The sequence below is a fragment of the Hylobates moloch genome, unplaced genomic scaffold (genome assembly GCF_009828535.3).
Source record: "Hylobates moloch isolate HMO894 unplaced genomic scaffold, HMol_V3 SCAFFOLD_17, whole genome shotgun sequence".
NCBI lineage: Eukaryota > Metazoa > Chordata > Mammalia > Primates > Hylobatidae > Hylobates > Hylobates moloch.
The window spans coordinates 4542896-4570088 of NW_026652292.1; the positions used below are offsets into that span (position 1 = coordinate 4542896).

At 41.3% G+C, this 27193-nt stretch overlaps 1 protein-coding gene across 1 annotated transcript in view; it reads left to right on the forward strand.

Annotated features, from left to right (window-relative positions):
• Nucleotides 1-27193, forward strand: part of ADAMTS16 (ADAM metallopeptidase with thrombospondin type 1 motif 16) — a 166494-nt gene that overhangs the window by 27058 nt on the left and 112243 nt on the right. Inside the window, exons 4-8 of the mRNA XM_032135772.2 lie at nt 12927-13188; nt 16883-17082; nt 18530-18613; nt 20749-20908; nt 22440-22545. Coding sequence (XP_031991663.1) covers nt 12927-13188; nt 16883-17082; nt 18530-18613; nt 20749-20908; nt 22440-22545 — 812 coding nt within the window. The remainder of the gene's footprint in view (nt 1-12926; nt 13189-16882; nt 17083-18529; nt 18614-20748; nt 20909-22439; nt 22546-27193) is intronic.

Consider the following 27193-nt stretch of genomic DNA (forward strand, 5'->3'; position numbering starts at 1 on the left):
TTCCTAGGTGGGACTCAGCTGGCTTCTGTATCATCACCTTCCTTGAGCCTTTGGTGTACTGGTCCTCCTCTGTTGCATCTGACAGAGCCATTAGTGATTTTCCTCCACATGGCTGCTTTGCCTTTCTGCCGCGTTGATTCTTGTCATTAACATTTAATCACACGATTGCTCGCTAGGTGTCCTTGCTGCATATTCATAGACCATTCACAGACTTCTTCTGTGGCTCCTTTTTGAGTGAGAAGCAGGTCGTCCGCGCCCAGTGTCTGCTGAGAGGGTGCTTACTGAGTTCCTGTTCTCGTCTGCTCATGTGCCCTCGGGTTCTTGTCTGGACTTGGGTGGACAGCAGAAGTGGATGTGTCTACTCCCTGGAGATGTGTGTCACCTCCTAATTTGATTCTGCTGAACTAATGTTGAGGCGCTTCACCTTCATCTCTAAATATTGGGTCATTTTCTTTATCCATTTGTTTTTTGATGGACATTTAGGTTGCTTCCAAACCATGGCTTTTGAGAATAGTGCTGTAATAAATGTGGGAGTGCAGATATCTCTTCGATATCCTGATTTTCTTTCTTTTGGATATATACCTAGGAATAGGATTGTTGAATTCTATGGCAGCTCTATTTTTAGTTTTTTGAGGAATCTCCAAATTGTTCTACAGAGTGGGTGTACTAGCTTACACTCCCACCAATAGTATACGAGGATTCCCTTTTCTCCACATCCTCACCAGCATTTTGTTGCCTGTTCTTCAGATGAGAGCCATTTTACTGAAGTGAGGTAATATCACATTGTACTTTTGATTTGCATTTCTCCAATTATGTGGAGCACCTTTTCAGATACCTGTTTGCCATTTATATGTCTTCTCTTGAGAAACATCTATTCATGTCTTTTGCCCATTTTTATTTTATTTTTAGTTCTATTTATTTATTTATTTATTTATTTAAAGACAGAGTCTTACTCTGTCACCCAGGCTGTAGTGCAATGGCACGATCTCAGCTCCTGGAAACCTGGGCCTCCTGGGTTCAAGCGATTCTCCGGCCTCCGCCCCCCGAGTAGCTGGGATTACAGGCATGTGCCATCATACCCGGCTAATTTTACATTTTTAGTAGAGACAGGGTTTCTCCATGTTAGTCAGGCTGGTCTCGAACTCCCGACCTCAGGTGATCCACCCGCCTCAGCCCCCCAAAGTGCTGGGATTACAAGCGTGAGCCACCACGCCCAGCCCTTTTGCCCATTGCTAAATCAAATTCTTAGATTTTTTTTCCTGTAGAGTTGTTTGAGGTCCTTATATATTCTGGTTGCTAATCTCTTGTCAGATGGGTACTTCGCAGATGTTTTCTCCCATTCTATGGGTTGTTTCTTCACTTCATTGATTGTTTTCTTTGCTGTGCAGAAGCTTTTTAACTTGCAGTTATCCCATTGGTCCATTTTTGCTTTAGTTGGCTATACTTATGGGGTATATTCAAGAAAACGTTGCCCATTCTAGTGTTCTGGAGAGTTTCCCTAATGTTTTAATAGTAGAGATCTGTCACTTCTTTGGTTAATTCCTAGGTATTTTATTTTATTTATAGCTATTATAAATGAATTTACTTTCTTGGTTTCTTTTTTCAAATTGTTCATTGCTAGCATATAGAAATGCTACTGATTTTTGTATGCTGATTTTATCTCCTGCAACTTTACTGAATTTGTTTATCAGTTCGAATAATTTTTTGGTGGCATCTTTAGATTTTTTCAAATCTAAGATTATTTCATTGGCAAAGAAGGATAATTTGACTTCTTTCTTTCTAATTTGAATGCCCCTTCTTTCTTTCTCTTGTCTGATTGCTCTAGTTAGGACTTCTAGTACTATTTTGGATAATAGTGGTAAAAGTGAGCATCTTTGTTGTGTTCCAGGTCACAGAGGAAAGGCTTTCAGCTTTTTTCCCATTCAGTATGACACTAGCTGTGGGTCTGCCATATATGGATTTTATTGTGCTGAGGTATGTTCCTTCTATACTTAGTGTTTTGATGATTGTTATCATGAAGGAACGTTGGATTTTGTCAAATGCTTTTTCAACATCAATTGAAATGATTATATGGATTTTGTCCATCATTCTGCTCATGTGATGTATCACATTGAATGATTTGTCTATGTTGAAGCATCTTTACATCCCAGGTGTAAATCCTACTTGGTCATGATGAATAATCTTTTTTGTCCTGTTGAATTTGGTTTGCTAATGTTTTGTTGAGGATTTTTGCATCAGTGTTCATCAGGGATATTGGCTTGTAATTTCCTTTTTTTTGGTGTGTTCTTATCTGGTTTTGATATCAGGATAATACTGACCTCATAGGTCGAGTTTGGAAGTAGTTCCTCCTCCTCTGTTTTTCAGAATAGTTTGAGTAGGAGTGTATTAATTCCTTATATGTTTGGTAAAATTCAACTGTAGAGCCATCAGATCCTGGGTGTTTCTTCCTTAGGAGATTTTTTATTATGGCTTTGATATTATTATTTGTTATTGGTCTGTTCAGGTTTTAGATTTCTTCATGATTCAACTTTGGTAGTTTGTAGGTGTCTGGGAATGTATCCATTTCTTCTAGGCTTTCCAATTAGCATATAGCTGTTCACAGAAGCCTCTAATCATCCTTTGTATTTCTGTAATGTCTCCTTTGTAATCTCTAATCTTATTTACTTGGGTCTTCTCTCTTTTTTCTTAGTCTAGCTAAAGTTTCGTCAATTTTGTTTACCTTTTCAAAAAACCAGCTTTTCATGTTGTTGATCTTCTTATTGTTTTCTTTGTTTTACTTTTATCTATTTCTGTTCTGATCTTTATTATTTCTGTTCTATTAATTTTTGGTTTTGTTTGCTCTTGCTTTTCTAATTCTTTAAGATACATCATTAGGTTGTTTATTAGAAGTTTTTCTACTTTATTGATGTAGGCAGTTATACCTATAAACTTTTCTTTTAGTATGCTTTTGCCTTATCCCATAAATTTTGGTATGTGTATTTTTATTATCATTTTTCAAATAAATTTAATTTTCTTCTTAATTTCTTCATTGACCCACTGGTCATTCAGGTGCATATTATTTAATTTCCTTGTGTTTGTATAGTTTCCAAAATTCCTCTTGTTACTGATTTCTAGTTTTATTTCATTGTGGTTAGAGAAAATAATAGAATTTCAGGGTTTTTTAAATTTTTTAAGACTTTTTTGTGGCCTAACATATAGTCTATTCTTGAGCATTATCCATGTGCTGAGGCGAAGAATGTGTATTCTGCAACTATTGGATAAAATGTTCTGTAAATATCTATTAGGTTCATTTAGTCTATAATGCAGATTAATTCTAATGTGTCCCTGGTGATTTTCTGTCTTGATAATGGGTGTTGAAATCTCCAGCTATTTTTTCATTGGGATCTATTTCTCTGTTAGCTCTGATAACAATTTGCTTTTTATATCTGGGTGCTGCAATATTGAGTGCATATATATTTACAATTGTTGTATCCTCTTGCTGAACTGACCCTCTTATCAATATATAGTGACCTTCTTTGTCTCTTTTTATAGTTTTTGTCTTGAAATCTATTTTGTCTTATATAAGTTTAGGACTCCAGCCTTTTTTTTTTTTTCATCTGCATGGAATATCTCTTTCTATTCCTTTATTTTTAGTCTATGTATGTCTATAGGTGAAATTACTTGTAGGCAACAGATCATTGGGTCTTGTTTTTTTTTCTTAATCCATTCAGCCACTCTATGTCTTTTGGCTGGAGAGTTTAGTCTATTTATATTCAATTTTATTATTGATAAGTAAGGACTTACTCCTGCTATTTTGTCATTTGTTTTCTGCGGTTTTTTGTGGCCTTTTATTTCTTTCCTTGTTGTCTTCCTTTTAGTGAAGGTTATTTTCTCTGTGATATGTTTTAATTTCTTGCTTTTTACTGTTTGTTTATCTTTTGTATGTTTTTTTTTTATTTGAGGTTACCATGAGCTTGCAAATAATATCTTATAACTCATTATTTATTTATTGTTTTTTGAGACAGAGTCTCACTCTGTCGCCTAGATTGGAGTGCAGTGGCATGATCTCGGCTCACTGCAAGCTCTGCCTCCTGGGTTCACGCTGTTCTCCTGCCTCAACCTCCTGAGTAGCTGGGATTACAGGCACCTGCCACCACGCCCAGCTAATTTTTTTTCATTTTTAGTAGAGATGGGGTTTCACCTTGTTAGCCAGGACGGTCTCACTCTCCTGACCTCATGATCCGCCTGCCTCAGCCTCCCAAAGTGCTGGGATTACGGGATAACTCATTACTTTTAACTGATGACTGCTTATCAGGATTTCATAAACAAACTAAAAACAAGCAGAGAGAAAACTAATAAAAATCCTGTGCTTTAACTCTGTCCTCCTGCATTTTAACTTTTTGTTGTTTTTTCTTGTATCTTATAGTATTATGTCTCAAAAAGTTGCTGTAGTTATTATTTTTGATGGTTCGTCTTTTAGTCTTTCTACTCAAGATATGAGTGATTTACAAACGTAATTACAGTATTATAAAATCCTGTGTTTTTCTGTGTATTTACTATTTCTAGTGAGTTTTCTACCTTCACATGATTTTTCTACTGCTCACTAATGTCCATTTCTTTCAGATTGAAGAATTCTGTTTTCTCTGCATATATTATTCTAGGATTAAAGTTTTCTTCCTTCAGCATTGTAAATATGTTATGCCACTCTTTCCTGGCCTGTATGGTTTCCTCTGAGAAGTCTGCTGCCAGATGTATTGAAGCTCCATTGTATGTTATTTGTTCTTTTCTCTTGTTGCTTTTAGGATTTTTTTCTTTATCATTGATCTTTGGGAGTCTTTTAGGTAGTCTTCTTTAGGTTAAATCTGATGCTCTATAACCTTCTTGTACTTGGGTTTTGATATTTTTCTTTAGGTTTCAGAAGTACTCTGTTTTATTTCTTAAATAAACTTCCATCTCTCTCTCTGCCTTCTCTTTAGGGCCAATAACTCTTAGATTTGCCATTTGAAACAATTTTCTAGATCTTGTAGGCGTGCTTCATTCTTTTTTATTCTTTTGTCTCTTCTGACTGTATTTTCAAATAGCCTGTCTTCAAGATCATTAGTTCTTTCTTCTGCTTCATGAATTCTGCTGTTAAGATTCTGATGCATTCTTCAATACGTCAAATGCATTTTCGACCCAGAATTTCTTCTTGATTCTTTTTAATTATTTCAATCTCTTTGTTAAATTTATCTGATAGGTACTGCCTGGCTGCCTCCAATGCTCATTCAAGGCCCAAGGTGTCTTCAGTCAACGTGTGGTGAATGCTGCCAGGCCTGAGACTCACTCTTCAGGGCAGTAGGCTCCTCTCTGGCCCAGGGCTCACCCTGAAATGCCATCCAAGAGCCAAAGCCTGGAATTGGGGACCCCAAGAGCTTGCTTGGTGCTCTGCCTCACTGTGCCAAGCTGGTACCTAAGCTGCAAGGCAAAGTCTCCATTACTTTTCCTCCTACTTTTCTTAAGCAGAAGGAGTCTCTGCCCATAGCCATCACAGCTGGAAATGTGCTGGGTCACACATGAAGCTAGCACATCTCTGACTCTCACTCAAGGCCCATGTCAAGTACTGCCTGGGTACCACTGCTGATTATTCCAGGCCCCAGGGCTCTCTCGTCAGCAGGTGATGAATCCTGACAGGACTGGGTCATTCCCTTCAATGCAGCTGGTTCCCTTCGAGCCCAGTGAGTGTCTAGAAATGTCATCTGGGAGCTAGGTCCAGGAATGGGGGCCTCAGAATTCTACCTAGTGCCCTATCTTACTGGAGCAGAGCTGCTCTCCGAATTGCAAGACAAAGTCCTCGTTACACCTTTTTCTCCTCTCCTCAAGTAGAGAGAAGGGGTCTGTCTCAGAGTGGCAAGCTGTGCTTTCTGAAGCTGGGGGAGGGTTGATACAGTCATTCCCTTGGCCACCTTGGCTGGTGTCTCATTAAGTTGCATCCCCCCAAGTCCACTGGTTGCACGCCCAGCACAGCACCAGAACTTGCACAAGAATTTCAGTTCTTGTGGCCTAGACGGCCTTTCAAGTTTATGTAGAACCTCAGAGCACTTTCGCCCACAGTGGCAAGGCTTACTGTATCTCGGATTCTGTCCACTGGGATGGTTCTGACCCTCCAGCTTGCCCTGGTCTGGTCTAAATGTTCCATCTGTGGGTGTCGGCTGAGTTCTGCCCCGTGTTGCTTTCCACTGTGATAGGGCAGCACTGAACGCCAATGCCAAGTCCCATGATCGCTGTGCTCTCCCTCCCACAATCAGACAGATTCTGTCTGTGCCATGTGGCCACTGCCAGGAGATGGGGAAGGGGTGGCTTTGGCAAATCAAGACTGTCTCTCCTACCCTCCTCAGAGCCTCAAGTGACTCTTTCAGCAATATGAAGTTAAAACCATGTACTGTGATTGCTTACCTGAGTTTAGATTCTCATGAAGGTCCTTTTTTGTGTGGATGGTCGTTCAATTTGGTGCTTCTATGGGGAGGAGGTTTGGTGGAAACTTCTGTTTGGCCATCTGACTCTGCCTTCTTAATATCGGCTTCTCAGCAGGCTTGTGCTGTTCCTCACTCACAGCTGGCTGCCTCCACCTGACCCTCCACTTGACACCACAGGCAAGGACAATGCTAAGGACATCCTCTCTCCCACTGAAATGTTTCCTTGTTGCACTTTGGGTTTGAGAAGTGCTGTGCTCCTGGGTCCTGCCCTTCTTAGAAAACCCTAAGAACTGGGTAAGAAGTATTTACCCCTGACAGAGGATCACCTTTCACTCCAGATTCCTTCTTCAGCCAGGGATGGAGGAAGTCACAAATATCGTTTTCATCTAAGCTCTAATCAAAAGTTACATCACTATGAAGATTAGATTGTAGAGTTTGGCAAGAAATCTTGGTAAATTTAATTAATGTCCAGGTGAATTAAATGAGTATTAAATACTAAAAATATGAGAGCTCTTCATGCTCTAAGAACAAGGTCAGAAATATGGATGTTCTCAGTGTTGTACCCTTGAGGCTTCAATGATGAGATTTTAACATACAAAAAAAAAAATCACTCTTCTCCTAGTGAACGAGGAACATACAGATACAGGAGTGGTTTTGAGTAAACCCACAGTCAATGATAATTTGGAATAGCCAAGGATAATCGTAGCGCATTCTTAAATTATACTATTAAATTACACTCTGCTTTCTCTAGCCTTCTTGCTGCCATAGAATTCATCCAAAGCCTGATTGGCTGATGACTCAGGTGTGCCCAGCTGTGCAGAAGACATGGGAGGCACGTTGGCCCTCTGAGACAGTATTTGTGGGGCATGTAGACAGTTGGCACTTCACCCAAGTCACACTTCTGCTGCTGGGATTGTTATTACACTGATCCAGTTTAGCCAGGCCACAAGATCCAGGTAGAACTCAATAATTTCGTCTATGCCTATGTCCCGTCAACCTCCAGATGACTCCTTCCCAGTCTTGCTTCTCCTTTGTCCGGCCCTGCCTCACCCTTGCCCCCTCTCCTCCTCATGCACAAACAACAGGTATTCATGTTTTACAAATGTGTGCTGATATCACTGCAGGAGGAACTGGGGTTTGTGAGAAACCAAGGACTGAGTCCTCTCTGATGGATTATGATGATGGGAATAACTCGTCACTCACAAGATTCAGCTTTAACCAGAAACTTTGTCAGAGTGTCCAGTGTCAAAGCCTTAGTAGTTTGAGTCTACACATAAGCAACTGGAAAGTGACCAGGGGCCAAGTTTAGAGCTGAGCAAATGACTGAAATTGTGAAGCCTGGACTTCTTTGGGTTTAGGATGATGCATGATTCCTGTGACCAGCGTATCAGCCCCATTGTGTTTGAAGACAGAAAGGTTGAGAGAGCCCAGTGCCCAAGTCAGGTGTAGTGGAGAGAGGAACAAAAAGAAACAGATACAAAATTTCTTGGAGAAAAAGGAAGCTTTTTGGTTTATTCAAGATTTTAGCCAAATTTTTATTTTCAAGATACCATGTATAATCACACAACAAGACTTACTGTGGCTTTTGGTGTAGATTCATATTTGGTTCTGAGGTTATAAGAAAATAAAAAGCAAAGTTTCACTTTGATTAAAGTTTGATAAAAATTGAAATTGTCTAGTGTTTCTGAAATATCACTAAGAAGACCTAGAATGAATAGAATATTCCCAAAACAAATGACACTTCAGGAGAAAAGATGGAGGAGAGTAAAAATGAAATTACTTGCAAATTAAAATGCCTCTTTCTCATAATGAGCCTAGTTACTTCTTTACCATGTTTATTGATAGGTGGCTCTCGTGAATAGGGCACTTGGCGTCACCTGAGACATGCTTGGAACTGGTTCACTGGGAGTCTGCCTCACTGCAGTGGAAATAACCTCAGTGATTGGGCATTTCTTCTTCTTAATTTCTATTTTTTGATTGATGAAACTTTAATGAGCAGTTTCTATGAATCTCAACAGATCCCAATTAATACACATCTACCAACTTTTAGTTATGAATGACAACAAATACACTACAGTAAACATCCCTACTGCTGAGCTTCAGTGTTTTCTTTACTTACATTGCTCACAGCTAGCATTTCCCAGCAGTAACAAACACATATTCGTTCGTTTCTTATGAAGGCAATAGAAGTGTTTGGTGAGTTTTTCTAATGTAAAATGATTTCCAGAATTGGTCATGAGAGAGGCAGACCCTGTGAGAGCAAAGCCTGTCCTCTGCAAAGCCTGAAGGACTTGGCCTTTTCTGAAGCCTGGTTAATAATCCACCCGCCTGACATTCCAGTGGTTACTGTGAGCTACAGGCAGGTTCCCCTAGACATTTTGAGTTTCCAAATATTCTTCATTCTGACAAGAAGAAAACATTAATCTTCTGCAATTTACCTTATCTTTTAGAATAGCTTGCAAACTAATAATGAAACAAGCTAATGAAGTAACTTTTTTGTGTTTATTATCTGTTGTTTATCAAGGGATATCAAAATATCAGTCTTATCAGTTACTATGTTCTATGTATTTAATGAAATTGGAGATTATTTAAATACCGAATATTGTAACTCAGACTAAATTATTAATGAAACAAGTATAATGCTTGACGACTTGGTTAATGAAAACTCAGAAATCTGCCAGCTGCAGCCAGACACCTTTGCCTGGGGTTCCGATCCTCTCAGCCTGGGCCACCCAGAATGTAGCCTTGAGCCTAGGGGAAAGGAGAGATGGTTCTGAATCTGAAACAGCTGTGTTCGATCACAAGCGTGTAGGCCAGGAACCAGAAAGAGTGTAAAAAGCAAAGCAGCAGGTCAGAAACAAAATTGTGTTTGGGATGATTGTGGTGCTGGGTGCACCAACACTTAGGACTTCAGAGGGATCTCCAACTACAGAGTGAAAAATTCCTCAGGGGCTCTCTGAATTATCAGAAGGAGAGCAAAGATCATCAGGGCGAAGTATGATATTTTACATCCTTCGTTTTATTAATTCAGCAAATCTTGTTTGAATGTTCACTAGATCATATACTTTAAGTATATTAAGTCTTATAAACCCGTGACAAGTAGCTGTTCTTGTATCTGCATCCTAGATGACAGAGCAGCACAGAAAGGCTAAGTAAATCATCCAGAGTCACACAGCTAATAAGTATGAGAATGGGATGATAAATTCTGCAGTGTCCGACTCACCCGGCCCTTCCCTTCTATCAGTCCGCTGCAACCTGCAGGGGAGATGCTGAATCACATCTATTCTAGGTTCTTAAGGAGCCAATCATCTTCTGAGGGGGGTTTGAAAAGTGAGCAATTGTTTACATATCAAAAAGTGCTGTTATTGTTTTAAGCCATGCATGAATTTTTCTTCTTTTTTGGTTTAATACCTAAACTGGTTACCTTAGGTAATGGAGAAACTAATTGGGTAGCGTTATACAAGGTTGAACACATTGATGACTGCTTACGCTTCTCAGTTAAAATCCAAAAAGGTTGAAACCTAATTGGCTTTAACCATTATTTAATTTATTTCACACTTGGCATTCCCTGGTAGAACTTCTAAAAGTAAAGTGTTGTTGTGTCTCTTCCTTTAGTTCCCGGAGTTCTAGAAGGCCAAGAAGGTTCCGAAGTCATTCATGAATAGCACTGCAGGAAAGGCTGCCTCTGCCCTCTCCCTCAATCCTGGGCATAAATTCCAAGAATTTCACTTGCCCATGGTAACGTGGTATTTGGGCCCCAGGAGGTCTACCCCCCATGGTGGTGCTGATGGCTTCACTGATAGTCTACCAAGCTTACCTTTGTCTTGCCTCCTCTCACCCCCAGTGGTAACACTGCAGCCAATGCTTCCTCTCCCAATATTTGATAAACCTACTCTCCTCTTTCTTTTATGTCTCCCACCCCAAATCCTATTTTCCTTGAGAGTTGTGTTTGGCATTTTCTCAAGGTCTAGGAAATGCCCCTCCAGGCCTGCAGTTCACACTGTACAAATGCCCAGACTCACCCAGGACAGGCCAGCCCCACGCAGGGCTTCACTACATGGACATTAATGCGAGGGAACTCTCCCTGCAACTCCCAAGTAAGAATCAGACCCAGGCTCCCCACATCAGAGGCAAATTTAGAATGGACATTGGACGCCCTGGGCAGCAGCTGAGAATACCTAGTGAGTGTCTCAGTCACTGTGCAGCACTAGATTTGCAAAATCACTGAAAAAAATCAGCATAATAGTAATACTAATTTTCATGTGCGTCCCTGTGAAGAGATCACCAGACAGGCTTTGTGCGAGCAACAAGGCTGTTTATTTCACCTGGGTGCAGGCGGGCTGAGTCCAAAAAGAGAGTCAGCGAAGGGAGATAGGGGTGGGGCCGTTTTATAAGATTTGGGTACGTAAAGGAAAATTACAGTCAAAGGGGGGTTGTTCTCTGGCGGGCAGGAGTGGGGGTCTCACAAGGTGCTCAGTTGGGGAGCTTTTGAGCCAGGATGAGCCAGGAGAAGGAATTTCACAAGACAATGTCATCAGTTAAGGCAAGGACCGGCCATTTTCACTTCTTTTGTGGTGGAATGTCATCAGTTAAGGCGGTGCAGGGCATTTTCACTTCTTTTGTGATTCTTCAGTTACTTCAGGCCATCTGGGCATATACGTACAAGTCACCGGGGATGCGATGGCTTAGCTTGGGCTCAGAGGCCTGACACTAATAGTTCAGTATTAATAGTTCAGTATTGGAGAGCTCTAAATGATACCCTGATGTTCTGTAGGAGTAGATTTCATTATAAAATTAGAGCAATATGTAATAACATTTATTAGGATTTTAAAAATTCATCTGTAATCCAATGATCCAGCAATGCCATTGACATTATTTTAAAAGAATGGATGCACAGACTTGAACTTGAGTAGTGCAGAGTGCTATAAAAAGGAAGGATAGTTTTCTTCTTGCGTCCCTCCTACTCAACTTTCTCCTCCTGAAGAGGCTTTCCCCCCCTGAAGATGGTTGTTGTTCCACCATCAACAATTTCTCTTCAGTCATGCAAGAAAATTCTTTTAAGTGTAGATACACAATTTTTAAAATGAACATAATTGAGAGCACGCTATATACTCTATTATATACTGTTAACAAATTAATACCTTTTGGAAACCCTGTAGTATAAACCTTAAACTTACAAGTTCTGAATGTACTCTGGTTTTGTTCTAATCCTTACACTGTATTTCCTGGCGAGCTGACCTTGAAAACATTGCTGAATCATTCTACATCACTATTTCCTCACCCATAAAAAGGGACACTGATACCTTACAGAACTTACCTATTGATAAGTAATCAATAGGTATTATATGGAAAATATGGGCCACAGCTTCAGGAACTAAAAAAAAATGTTTAATTATAATTATCATCAGTACATCCATAACTCTAATTTTTACTGGTTGTATAACCTCCAATTATATAAATACACTTTAAAAATTGACCCTGAATTTATTGGTAACCATTTAAATTGTTTCTTGTTTTTATTATTATTAGTTTTGTGATTATAAACAATGCTGCCATACACATTCACACCTGTTCACTGATAGTGAAGAAATCCTTACAAGAAATATTTGGCGAGAATTCCCAAAAGTTAGATCCCTGCAGTTGAATTGTGCACTTTAACTCATAAGGTCTGTGGTACACAGATGTATGGGCTGGCCCTGGGGCTGCCTCCTGAGTGGGGCCTCAGTTACATTTCCCAGAATGTAAGATTGCCGGCTTGTCCTCATGCTCACCAACAATCGTGCTACCAAGATCTTAAAAATATTTGTCACCCTAAAAGGTAAAAAAGCAATCTGTTGATTTTTTCTCTCTATGATTTTTAACGTTGTATTTAGTCTGTTTTGCCCTACAGACAGTTTTAGTATTTTTATAAAATCACTGCTTTCCTATTTCCTTTAATATCTTGCTTAGAAAAACCTTCCTGATTCCCTAAGAAAAATTTTTATGCTTTCCTCTGGATTAATTTTGTTAAGTTATACTTTTCTAGAAAGTGTTACATTGCTTTGTTTTCAAATTCGCTTTAACAGAGTTTTGCACGTTACCCTATTAGGATTCTAATTTTTATCACTTTATCTGAGACCCCTCACCAATATGAATATTTAATATTTAAGTGTGCACGTGTTCTTTCTTGCACCGTCATTACTTTTGGTGTAAATTAACTGACTTTGGTATGCTGTGCACCCTCTGTCCCTTTCTCATTTCTGGAGTCCAGTCCTGGAGCAGCTCCACGCCAGCCCTTCTCCAGGGATGCAGAGCCAGAGAGCTCAGACTGTGTGTGGAGGCCTTTCCCATTGCTAATTCTCAGCTGGGGTTTTGAACCTTTCCAATGTTCGCTCTCACTGGAGGGAACAGCATGCTTCCAAGAGAATAATAACAAATGCAGTGCTTGGACAATCGGCCCTGGCTTCAACCAGAAAGTCTAATTGTGTTTTCTTTCTTTCCTTTTATTTTTTCCAGTCAGGCATGATACGAACAGAAGAAGCAGATTACTTCCTAAAGCCACTTCCTTCACACCTTTCATGGAAACTCGGCAGAGCTGCCCAGGGCCGCTCACCGTCCCACGTACTATACAAGAGATCCACAGAGCCCCATGCTCCTGGGGCCAGTGAGGTCCTGGTGACCTCGAGGACATGGGAGCTGGCACATCAACCCCTGCACAGCAGCGACCTTCACCTGGGACTGCCACAAAAGCAGCATTTCTGTGGAAGACGCAAGAAATGTATGTAAGGGCGAATCTTTGCGTGTATTTAGTGATTCTGACATTTATGTAAGCTGATGGAACCTTGTACATTTTCTTCAAAGCATGTCTGCCCACGAGGTGAAATCTATCGACTGTCGTTGCTAAACTGAAGCAATGATTCCAGAGAGAGTCCCTTATCTGTAAGCTCAGCACGGGACGTCTCTCTGTGGCAGATGGATGGATAATGGTAAATGATGTTTTTTTAAGAACTCTTCCCTGGGCAGATTAAATGACACAGTGTGCAGAAGTGCAGAATCTACCAGACATCTTCAAAAGAACCCTGGCATCACTGCTCTGTCATTCTATATTTTTGAGGTTCAGATTTATTCAAGCTCACATAGTTTTCCTGCTGAGGTAATTCATTTATATGCATACTTACATACACTACCACATCAAAAGGGCAGACTCAGTGTGACATAGTACACCTACAATTTATCACCAAGGCTTTGTCAAAGTCTTTTTTTGTCATGAACATTTAGGAAATGGTTTATTATTTACATTTTATGTAGAAACCGCTCAGAAATTCAAGAATTGAAGCTGGGTGCTTTCTGGAATGTCCCTCACTTCCTTGAGCTCTCTCCTCAAGCATCACTGGGTGAACCTTCCCCAGGAGCCTCTGGACAGCCCCCCCTCCCCCAGCCCATCGTTTCCTGCGTGTTTGGTTTCTATGACTGCCTTACCCAGCACCCAGAATAGAGGCAGGCCTGTTGCAAGTACTTAGTGAATCTCGTTGAATGAGTGAATAAACAAAAATCTCTTGGCACCTACAACAACAGAATCAGTGCTTGTTAAACCATCAGTGCCTTTGTGTCCTCTGAACCCATTTCACCCTACCCCTGAAAGTCATGTGCTGCATTCTGATGACTGGAAAACCTCACACCCAGATGAACTTAGTGGGCTCAGGTGTAGGGGAGGTAGCAGGAAGAACCATGCTGAGAACAAATGGAGGTGAGCAGGAGGCTGAGAGAGTTGGGAATCCTGAGGTTGGGTGAGTGTTTGAAAAGGGCGTGCATATCAGCAACAGCTGCCCGAGGCTGCCTTGACCGGCAGGTCAGGACCCAGATGCGTGGTGGAGGCTTCCACAAGGTCAGAGTCAAGACTCTGCTGCCAGGGCTCACGGTGTGGATGTGGTCAGAGCCAGACAAATTCCATATACCAGGGAGATGAAGTGGCCCACACACCTGGATCTCAGCAGGAGAGATAGCAGGGCCGTCTTAACCGCCTTGACAGACCACACACCAAGCTCTTAAGCAGATGCTGCAGTGGACCTTGAAAACATCAAGCAATGCAGACCATTGTGAGAGGACTGCGATCCTTTCATTCCTCTCTGAAGGTGGTCGCCATCACTCAGGCTGGTAGCACAGCTAAGGCATAGCTCTGTGCGCAAGGCAGTAGAGATGATCCTCAGTGTGGTGTCCACATCTGTGCATGTGTGCATAGGCATGTGAGTGTGCGTGTGTGTGTGTGTAGTGTATGTTGCCTTGAGAGACATTTCAGAATTGTAATAGTGGTGGTAAGTAAAAGGCAGTTATGTGAAAAAGGATACTAAACTCTATAATACATTTTGTATTTGGAAAGTGGAAAAAAGTTCCCATGGTTTCATAATAAAACTAGCGAAAGAAAGCTCAACAAACTGCCGCTTGTAGGTGGAGGACATTGGTGATTGACATCCTGCTGTTTGCCAAATATTTCTGTCCCCTCTGGGCTATGCAGGTGACAGTACTACACTCCTGGGCCTCAAGTGGTGGGGGGCCATGTGACCAGCCCAGGCCCCGGAAAAGTGAGCAGAATCAACAGCGCTGCTTCCTACTGGAGCGTGCATCCTCAGGGCCCTGTGTCACCTGCTCATGGACGGACCCCCATGTCCTTGTGTCACCTGGGCATGGATGCACCGCAGCCCCAGGGTGCCATGTCACCTATGCACAGATGCACCCCCAGGGCCCTGTGCCACCGACGCGTGGATGCACCTCAGGGCCTTGTGTCACCTGTGCTCGGACACATCCTCAGCGCCCTGTGCCATCTGTGCATTGATATTTCCATGTTGTCCCTGAGGCTTTTGGGCTTTTGGACTTCCCCTGGAACTCAGGGCAGTCCTGCTCTTCTGTCTTGGTGGAATTCACACTTACAATGATTCTTTCCTATTAGAGTCTCCAGTTCAGAAAATGGGAGCCTTTTCTGTGTTCACTTAGGCATTTTTCGGTGGAAAAGGGCAAACAGAGGCAGGTTGATTTGCTGAAAACTAATAGGGAGGTTGGACCTCAGGCTGATTAGTGGACCTGCTGCCCTTCAGGTGATGGTGGGTGTGCAGCTGGGGCCTGTGTGTTCTGGGGACAATGTCGCAAGCTCCGTATTGAGGGGCAGTCATTTGCTGAGGGGTTTTCAGAGCCAAGGCCCATGAGATCACCACCCCACTGAGTTTCTGACCCCTGCCCCCAATACTGAGGGCCTGTAGCTGCTGGGCCCTTTGCTAACATGTTGTTTTCATCCTAAAGACATTTTTCCACCAGTGGTAATTAAGAACAAGAGCTCTAGGACCACACTGTCCAAATCTGAAAGCCATTTCCAACACTTTTGAAGGAAGGCGGTGTGAGCAAGTAATGTTGCTCTCCTCTGCCTTCATGACCTCATCCTTAGAACCCCATGCTCGGGCTGGGGTACAGACTGCACGAGTTACACAGAGACATCTCCTAGGGTGGAGCTCACACCTGTGGGCATTGCATAAACATTAATGGCAAATGATGAGTGCTCAGTAAACATTAGCTGGTATCATTATTATTCACCAAAAGCTTTACTTAATTTTGGAAGTATGTTAGCAAAAGAAAATAAAATGTGTTGGATATACCAGTCAAACAAAATAGCATCTGCTTACAGTATGCTCTGTGAATACAGTCTGCATAGATTTTGTGTGCATGCCACCTAAATGTCTGGGCTTTTTGAAGTCCACTTTCACATGAAACAACTCTAACCACATTTTCTGAGGCATCCACTAAACCTAATTGTTTTCAGTGTAGTGTTAACCTAACAATTATACATGCCAAAAATATTTTTAAAGGGATTACTTCAAGAGGAAAGTGTGTGCTTTGTCTTCTAATCAAATACGTAAATATTTATGGTACTTTCTAGGAAATTAAGCTCTTCAGTGAAGTGGAGCTGCCTCGAGCATTTTATAATCCATTGGAAACAGTGTAGACAAGCTAGTTATGTGTCCAGAGATTGAAATCAACTTTAAACATTGTCAAGTCGTTAAAAGTCTTCAAGTAGGAAAACAATGCAAGCCAGCCAGTTCATATTCTTGTAATTGTTTGTTCCATTGCTTTGTCTTTGCAGAGGAATCTGTTCTACAAATCCCTATGCTCAAAAAAGTCTTTGAACCCTTTTGCTACCAGATGCTAGGAGCTAGAGCCAAAGAGTGCCCTCTCTTGCTGTTTTAAATTAGGATGAAATTATATAAAGGGAAATACAGCCATGATTTCCATGATGCCTAGACTACGTGAATTTTACTTAAATTTAGTGTGCTACTTTAATACAAGCTTCTGTATCACAAGGTTTTAAAGGTTATGTGGTTTTTATCATGAGCATTCATTTTTGAGACCAAATTTCTCTATGACGATTTACAGCCCTGATTTTGTGTGTGACTTGTGCTTTCATTTGCCCTCCATGTGTCCCTCCGTAGACATGCCCCAGCCTCCCAAGGAAGACCTCTTCATCTTGCCAGACGAGTATAAGTCTTGCTTACGGCATAAGCGCTCTCTTCTGAGGTCCCATAGAAATGAAGAACTGAACGTGGAGACCTTGGTGGTGGTCGACAAAAAGATGATGCAAAACCATGGCCACGAAAATATCACCACCTATGTGCTCACGATACTCAACATGGTAGGATCATCCTTCCAGTTGAGGCCACCCATGTCATTGCACTTCATAGAGTGTGTGTGTGTGTGTTTCCATTTTACTTGTTACTTGTGGATTGATGTTTCATATATGAGAAATATTTTACTAGTGATAATTCATTTAGTTTTCTGTGCTCCAATGAAAAGAGCCATTTTCAGAACTTCATAGACTAATTCAGTAGGAAAAATCATTTGACCCTCTCTATAAGCCTCCGTAAGCCTGTGAGATGTTTTGGGCTTACTGGTGTCTATTGACTGGAAATCTCTAAGGGGATGCTGAGCCACCGTAGTGCAGTAAATCAGATTATCAGCATTAGATGTGTGATTTTAGATGGCTCTATAGAAATGCCCAACTTTTTAGAAATATTAATGTTCAAATGCTAAATATAAATTATTTGATCTATAAAAACAGGGGAAAAGTGCAACCTTTTAGAATATCACCTCAGGTAAAATGTGTTTGTGTCTCAAATTGGCAGCTGTATTAATCACTGAAGAGTGATGAGAGGTATACTAAGCCTCATTTCATGTAAGTGAAATCTAAGTAATAAAAGACAAAATCTTGGGTTGCCAAAGTGTGTTTTTAGGAATAGTTTTAATGACAGTATTTTAAAGTATGTCTTTGCATTCTTCTGCCTCAATAAACAGAGTACCCCTGAATGTGCCCATCTTTCCATGATGTCAGTGATTACTATGGCTAGTGTCATTTTTGGTAGACTGAACCACTCGGTTTCTGGTCTCCCAGGAAGCCGAGGAGGCGGTGAAATAGAGCCACCTTCCCGCCACATGGGGTCAAAGCAAGCATTGCCCTGTTGTCCTCAGCCAGCTGCTCTGGTGTGTGGAAGTGTTTGCCTCTCTTCTGTAGAGCTTTTCCAATATTTCCGCAGCTCAGCGCCAAATCACTTCAGGTTGCATTCCGTGGTGGTCGTGCTGTTCCTGCTCACCACCCCAAATGCCACTCTGATCATTCATTTCCACTTCCATGATCCATCACCTCTAATATTTGTGTCTTTCTCTCATCATCTCATTATCATGATTTTTTCTTTCTCTTTATTGTATCCTCTTGGAAACCCGTAAGTGCAAGAGTTTCTCTGGCACTTATGGAATTTCTTGCCAGGAGAGCTTGAGAAGTGACTGGCTTCTGTCGTCATCATGATTAGCTTAAAAATCCTCTTTATATTCTAAGAAGAACACTTACCAACTCACAGGCCTTGTGATCCTTTCATAAGTGTTTGACAGTAAGAGGTGGACCCCACTCCCCCCTGAAGCTTCGGCTTTTTACAGTGATATGATTAATATATCTGTCTGCCTAGCAATACAAGAAAATTAACATTGCTCTGTCACTGAAGAACAAGGGCGTTGGGTTCTAGGCCCACTAGTAAGTAGGGGGGAAAATGCCATTTATGGGGCTGACTTGGATTTCCTGTCTTTTTCAGGTATCTGCTTTATTCAAAGATGGAACAATAGGAGGAAACATCAACATTGCAATTGTAGGTCTGATTCTTCTAGAAGATGAACAGGTAGTTTATCTTTGAAACTATCTACTCTTTTTATTCCTAGAAAAACAAATGCAAAATAATGCTTTTTTCTTTAATATAATTGTTCTATGGGTTCTTCTCTCTTGAGGGCAAAAAGTATTTAGTATTTTGTGTCTATTGCAAATGAGTGTCTTTTCAATTCTTTTAAATGTTTTTTGGATTTTTTGTGCAGAAGTGGTAAGAAATTGTCCTTTAATTGGCCTGTAAGAAAATGGCATGTAAAAGCTGCCTTCAGCATATAGATGGGACACACACTAGGAATCCACAACACAAAATATATCTTAGCCATCATGAGCTTTCAGGATGCCAGTGGGAATGAGCCCTTTCTGCTTCTTGCTAGAGGAGTATAAATGTTTTGTGGTCTTGAAGTTACATTGTACTGTGTGGCCCTGCATTGCTTTATTCAATTATCTCCCAGTTCTTAAACTTCACCATCTACAGTCTGAGATTTTTATTTTTATTGAGATTTCTATGGACTCTCAAGTGCATTTCCCTCACTGCATGCAAAAACCCAGATTATGCTGGATCTTGGTAGCAGTGGGTTAAAGATCTTTTGCCTTCATTTGGGACCCCCGTAAATGCATAGAGGTGGTCCCTTCAAAGTGCGGATGGGCATGAACACCTCGTGGCACAAATAATGGGGAGGGATTTTAGGCACAAAAGCCTCTCACTTCCATTTTTCCCCAAGCTAATCATTGCGCAAAGAAGAGTGGGTGCTGGACAAGAGCCAAGTGCCCAGCCTCAGCTCCACCCTTGCTGCCCTTTTCAGAGTCTCCTTTTCGCCACAGTTTTCTTATTTATAAAACAAAGAATTTTTCAGATGAAACCTGAGATCATTCATAAGGTCTAAGATGCCTTCGATGTTAAAGTTCTGGGATGTTGTTCTTTTTCTGTGCAGGGTGGGGGCATGTGTGGAAAGGGCTATTTCTAGTCTGACTAGTCAGGGAAGATACAACCTCATTGTCTTTTGTGTGAGTGCGCAGTTGGGGAGGGGGTTGCTGAACATGCCGGGCTTCTCAGGTGACAGGTTAATTATTCCTGGTATTAAAACATTTTCACCTTGGAATTCATCCAAGCTGCAAAGAATAAGCGAGTTTATCGTTTGATCGTACACCTGTGTTAACTTTAATTAATGCGGTTTTCCTGGAAGTCACCTGCTAAAGAACGCAAGGCATGCCCCTGTGTTTATATGTAGCATTTAGCTTGGGTATATTTGACTTTCTGGAAAAACAAAACAAACATTTCCGGAGAAAACATATTCAGTATCTGAGAGACAAAAATTTCAATACGACATTCTAACAGTGCAAGCTTTAAACAAGCCAGTGTCCTGAAGTTGAGGTAATTAAACCTGGTGTTGCCCCACCAGCCATAGGAAACTAGAGCGTGCTGGTGAATAAGGTTCAAATAACTTGGTGCAGCCTGGTCTGATGCATGTTCTTCTCTGTCTCAAATTCTTCTGTTCCCAAGAGTTCCAATGTTCTACACTCTGTTATTTCATTGTTGGGTTATCTGAACTTGATGGAGACAGAGGAGGTTGAACATGGCTTGCAGAGTCTCCTTTTAGTTGCAGTTTGTTTTCCAGAAATAAAGCTTTACCAATTGACCTAACTCCTCTCAGAAATATACTGCCTTTGTAGAAAAGATATTTAACACTGTAATAATATTAAAAGACTTATTTATTGGAAATCCCACTTGCTTAACTTGGTTATGAGATAAACATATCGCCATCTAGACGTGTTTTTGTATATGTATGTACAAAGCCATGTATAAATGATTCTGTGACTTTACTTAATTTCGAAAAGTGTTTTTCAAAGATTTTTGAAAACAAAAATTCATGCACAGAAGTAATCTTTCTTGGGTCATTGAACGTGCGTTCAGGGTCGGCCAGATACATTTCAATTGTTTATGTATGGAACTAGAGAAACGTCCATAAGTGTGTACACTGGATCTGTACAGGTTTTATAGAGTACATAAAATACATGCATTAGCTTATATGCCGTCCAGATCCAGCCGTGTATTTGAAATCCAGGTCAAGGATAGTTTGCTGTGATGACAATGCATTATAACATGTTTTCTCTTCATTATCATGAGGTCCTTGGTCCTTGTCTCTTGCACAGCCAGGGCTGGTGATAAGTCACCACGCAGACCACACCTTAAGTAGCTTCTGCCAGTGGCAGTCTGGATTGATGGGGAAAGATGGGACTCGTCATGACCACGCCATCTTACTGACTGGTCTGGATATATGTTCCTGGAAGAATGAACCCTGTGATACTTTGGGTGAGAACCTCCAGCAGAGTGTGGGGACCATGTGTGGAATGTGCACCCCTGGCCGTGACACAGTGTTGAGTATTTTTGCCCTTGTTCCTTGTTAATAAGCAGTAGCAGCCTCTTAGGGAAGGTGTAAAGACTCACTTTCCTGTATAAACTTTAGCCAAACATAGAAGTATGCTTGCATTCATCAAGAGTGATTATTGAACAAGTAAATGTCTCTCACAGATTCCAGAGTTCCTATCTCTTCTAACATAATAAATATATATATATATTTTCTGTTTCTTCTACTGTTTGTGAGAATGGGGTGGATAGATGGAAGGCTTTCTCATTATATAGTGGAAATAGTACATTGATGAGTATTTGCGGAGATACTATGACCATATTATATTTCCTGTTTTTTTCACTTCTGTCTCTGTATCTCAATCTTCGCAATGTTTTAGACATTTACAGGGCTGGGTGTGACTTAGAGGCAGCACTTTGTGATTTTTTCCAGATGGTCTGTGTCAAACACTGTGCTACTGACCAGGATTCTGCTGAACATTTCTTCTAACTCTCCATTTCTTCCCAAGTTCTTAGGGAGGAAGAGTTTTTATTTATAAAAACTTTCAGATAAAACCCAATTTAATAGTGGTTAGTCTTATTGTGCAAAAACAAGTTAACGTGGTGTCCTGGCTGCTTGTCCTTAGACAGGCCTGCTTACCCAGTTGGCGCTTGGCTGGACTCCGAGAACTCAGGTTGTAGGATGGTTCCCACTGCCCTCCCTCCAACGAGTGGCTCATTGTGCCTAAATTGTGTGTACAAACAGTGTGGTTTCCTTCTGAGGGTCTGGAATTGTGGCACACTTTAGGCAGTGGGTGCCTATGTGACCAGCTCCCGGAGAAAACCCTGGACACTGAGTTTCTAATGAGTGTCCCTGGTGGACAACATTCACCTTCATTGTCACAACTCATTGCTGGGGGAGAAAGCACATCCTGTGTGACTCTGCAGGGCAAGGACCCTTAGACGTGTGTGCCTGTTTTCCGCCTGACTTCTGCCCATGTGTTTTCCCTTTGCTGATTTTGTCCTGTATCCTTTTGCCATATTAAATAATAACCATGAGTGTGACAAATGTTCATTATGACAGATATGAATCATTAAAGCTGGGGGTGGTCTTGGGGACCTCCCAGCACACCCATTCTCTACAGCACTTTTTCACTTGGTCTTTTGGGAACATAGGTGTTTAGAATAAGGCAAAGACCTTCCTCCATCTGCAATAGATTCCCCGATCTATTTTGCCCCAATTAGAGCCTGCACCAGGAACGTTACATAGAAACATGTATTGTGTTCCACAATACAGAGAGTCCTTGGGCTCCCTGGAATGGAATCCCTTCCCCTGTGTTATCAAATGTGCTTTATATGGTTGTCTAAGTGTTTCCCATTTCATATTTCCCCATATGAACATAAGAACTAAATTTCACTAAGGGTCAGAAAATAAATATACCATGCTTTATTTTATTACAGCACCGCTATGTGTTCTTTTCATCTTTGTCCTTCATAGGGTTTGCACCCATAAGTGGAATGTGTAGTAAATATCGCAGCTGCACGATTAATGAAGATACAGGTCTGGGACTGGCCTTCACCATTGCCCATGAGTCTGGACACAAGTAAGTGCGTCTCCATGGGAGGATGGCAACCCGAGTTTTTTCCTTACCAAATGATTTCCATAGAAATATTGACTCATCAAGTCAAGTCCATGAAGGGAATTCACATACATCCAACAAGAATGCCATTGACAGTTATAAAATGCTGTCACTTAGGACTTCTGTTTCTGTGTCCCACATCATGCAAATTTTATTCTTATTTATTACTTATTTTAAGACAGGCTCACTCTGTCAATCAGGCTGGAGTGTAGCGGCATGACCTCAGCTCACTGCAATGTCTGCCTTCTGGGCTCAAGCAATCCTCCTACCTCAACCTCCCAAATAGATGGGACTGCAGGCATTCACCACCATGCTTGGCTAATTTTTGTAATTTTTGGAGAGATGGGGTTTCACCGTGTTGCTCAGGCTGTGCATATTTTAAAGCCACAGCAATGCACAAGTTTCCATGTCCCTGGGTCTTTCTCCGACACTCCTGTACACACCTGTGCCTAAGATTGAGGATAGCTGTATCTGTCCCTATTCCTCTGTCCTGTGTTTTGAACATGGTCTGGTGGGCTGATCTCATTCCATGGTTAGCTGCTAACAGGGGACTCTAAATGATGAAGAACAGTGTCAACCCTCCCCTTGCTTCCTGCTGTTACCCTCACGTTGGTGTTCTTGTATATATATATATATATTTACAATTTATAGAGATGCTATTTTTCACTGGTACTCCAAACAAGAGTTTGGAAGTGTGGGTACTGACAAGAGATCGGGCAGGCCTCTAGGAACTGATTTGCCTCCCTTATTCCACCTCTGACTGCACCATGAATGGCTTGGAAATGAAAGTGTCAGGGAGCCCCACAAGCCTGGGGTCTCAACACAGAGGCCGGTCCTGGGTTGGCGGTCTCAGCAATGGGCAGTGGGTCATTAGTGTTTTCACCTTACATGAAATGCTTACGATTGTAGAATGAACAATTTCTAGCAATTATTTGTGGAAACTATTATTAATACAACTTCTGAGGCCAATAATTCTGTGAACTGCTTTACCTTGAAGTACCATCTATTAAATCAAAAATTCAAGGGCCCATTTGCTGTCCAAGCAGCTGGGGACTTCCTGCAGTCACGCTGATTAATACCAGAACCACCAGCTGGAATGCAAATCTTTTCCTGCTATGCTGAAACAATACTTGAAATTTCTCCTAGAAAAATTTACAACCAGGAATTATAAGTTTTTATATTTTTAAAATTTCAACCTGATTTTATTGGCAAAAGGAAAACCAAGGCAAGTGTTTGTGATTTGTGGTTTTGCAAAGCTGACTTATCCATTATTGGAAAATGGACTGAGGCCTCAGACTTGTTCAAAGCAGTGTGTGTGTGTGTGTGTGTGTGCACGCATGTGCGTGTGTGTGTACGTGCACACATACATGTGTATGTGTATGTGTGCATGTGTATACACATGTGCTTGTGTTTAATGGAATTCCACGAAGGTTCTGCACACTTTGGCTGTGTGTGAACTGATGACCTGAAAAATGAAGCTTCGTATCTTATTACTGATCCGTTCATCACTGCAGGTAATGATTGACTATTTCGTTGCTTAGAAAATTATACCTTCACTTTATAAAGCTTTCAGTTGAATCATAGTTGTATTTTTAATAGTCTGCTAGAGTTAAAACTTCAAAAACTCTCATTATTGTAACAACATGAGGCTTCTGCTGTCCTCTGAACCATACCTGAATTTAATTAAACAATCAAGGCAAGAAATATTTAAGTCACTGAGGGCTGAGCCAGTGAACGTTCGATAAGCAGTTGAGATATGGGAATTGGCAGCGCCAGCCGTTGCAGGTGGCGAACTTAACTAAGTTAAACTAGAGGCATCCGACACAAGGCCCTCAGTTGATCTTCAGTGTCAAACAAGTATCAGTGTTGGCATTTATTTTTCTTAGAAGTCAATTATTACTGTTTCCTTTCCTCACTCAAATTGGGTGTAGTTGGAAAAAGATTTTCTCCAAACAAGAAAAAAATGTTCTTTCTGGAAGGTCAGAATCTAGATGTGAATAAAGAAAGAAGCTCAGTCGGTCGTGGTGGCTCATGCCTGTAAACCCAGCACTCTGAAAGGCTGAGGTGGGAGGATCACTTGAGCCCAGAATTTCAAGAGCAGCCTGGGTAACATAGTAAGACCCCATTTCTACAATAAATTTCAAAAATTAGTCAGGCATGGTGGTGTGCATCTGTAGTCCCAGCTACTTGGGAGGCTGAGGTGGGAGAATCGCCTGAGCCCAGGAAGTCGAGGCGGCAGTCAGTTGAGATTGCACCACTGCACTCCAGCCTGGGTGACAGAATGAGACCCTGTATAAAAAAATAAATAAATAAGCCCTGCATGTGGATGAAGGAGAGTCCCATTGCTAATATGGGATTAACTGCCAGAAAGTATCAGATCTTTCTTGAACACCTGACTTCTTCAAGTTCTCTGAGACAGAGAACCTTGAGCTTGTCAACAAAAAACCTTCTGACCGTGTTGAGAAAATGGGAAATACATGTATTTATCATGTGCTAAATGCCAAAATGCGTGGCAATAATAGTAATAGTAGTAATGGTAGTAATAATGTAATATCTGCTCTTCATGGAGCACTTTTTGTAAAATTCGCCTAGCAATTTCACATACAGCTCAAACCATGGAGACCACTCGGGACAGTTCCTTCTGTTGCCTTCACTGACTTAGGAGAGACTATGTGGAATATTCAGCAAATGCGTATGAATGGAGTGGGGAATGAGTGACGCAGGGCGTGAGCAAGCAACAGGTGAGGAGTAAACATTTCAAATGAATTGTTAGCTGTGACCACCACTTCAAATGAGAAAGGTTGTGATGTGTAAGACTCAATGATAAAACTCCGTGTATCTTAGTTGAACTAAACTGAAGACAAACACAGTTGTTCAGTTCATTTATTTAGTGAGTTTTGTTTTTGGAAGAAGGAATGATAAGTTTGATGCATGGAGGGAACATCGGAACATTAACAATCTGCTTTTATCAATGAGCTCCAAGCAGAGTCAAATTTTTGAGTTCTGTACTTCAAGAATTAAAAAGCAATTCTGAATTTATTATGACTTTTACTATAAAAAAGTGTAAAACATCCTGCTTGGAAGGTAAATTTTACTTTTTCGGTTCTGTTTACATTCATGGGACGTTATTTGGGATGGAGGAGTACTTCTCCATGCCTGCAAGCCATAGGTTTCTAACCTTTAACTCAAATAAAGATTTCAGTTAGTGTCCATCCAATCTGTCCTCCTAAATTCCACTTTTTAAAAAAAAATCTCAAAATATCATGTAGTTTATGCTGGGGAATACGACCTAAAAATAGAAATTACTAAGAACAGGTGTTTGGATTTGTGTTGGAAAGAGAGGAGGAGAGACTGGAACCAGAACTGAGATATGTGTTCTCCAGTAGTACATGGGATTAAATCAGGATTTGTATTAAGCTGGTGGTACAAGGAGAGTTTCCTGGTTATGTTAAATCACTTGACACAGGACATGTGGTTTGCTAAGGCAGGTGCTGAAGCATTGGCACAGATGCACAAGGGCTGAACTGCGCATTTGGGAGAATATGTCATCTGTCCATGAATCCTGAAAAATTCCTATTTGCTAAGGGAAGTCATGTCATTTGATGGGTAGGGCTCTGGGACTCAGATTCCAGATCAGCACAGTGCTACCACAGTCTGATAGTGACCAGGGAGTGTCCCCTTAACAGCTCTCACCTAGGTTTCCCATCTGCAAAAACAATAGAGCACTATATGCTCTGTAGTTCATATATGCAAGTGTAATTTAGGTCGCATTATTTGAGCTGTACATTCTATAAAATAGGCTTAAATAGCTAAGTTGCATTATCATTTGAGACCATTAAGGTGCTATTAAAACAAACGTGTTAACTGTGCTCAAAAATATTCATTATTCATCAGTCTGTCTCTTGCATTTTCCCAAGTTTATGGACCCAGTCATTGGGCACAATTTGCATTCTGAGAGCATGGCATTGTGTAGGAATCTACAAAAAGACTAGTGATCTATGCCCTTCCAAAGTTTAAGAGAAAAGAATAAATAGATATGCCATGCAAGATATCAAGTAATGAGAGCTGTCGGTATTACAAGAGACCACACAGGGACAATCAGGGAGGTCTTCTTAAAAGAAGCAGCATTGGGCCGGGTGTGGTGGCTCACTCCTGTTAATCCCAGCACTTTGGGAGGCCAAGGTGGGTGGATCATGAGGTCAGGAGTTCCAGACCAGCCTGGCCAAGATGGCGAAACCCCATCTCTACTAAAAATACAAAAATTAGCCGAGTGTGGTGGCAGGTTCCTGTAATCCCAGCTACTCAGGAGGCTGAGGCAGAGTAACCTCAGGAAGTAGAACTTGAACTCAGGAAGTAGAGGTTGCAGCGAGCCAAGATTGCACCACCACACTCCAGCCTGGGCAACAGAGAGACTCTGTCTCAAAAAAAAAAAAAAAAAAGCAGCATTGGTGTCACTATTGGTGTCACTAGTAGTTAGCTTGAAAATACCATTCAGCTTAACCACAGTCACTGGCGATGCCCTTTTCAGTATTTGATGATGACATGTGCCTCCACCTCATTTGTGGCTGTGCTCTCTCACCAGTCTGGGCCTCTTCCAGTGCAACAGGGAGGC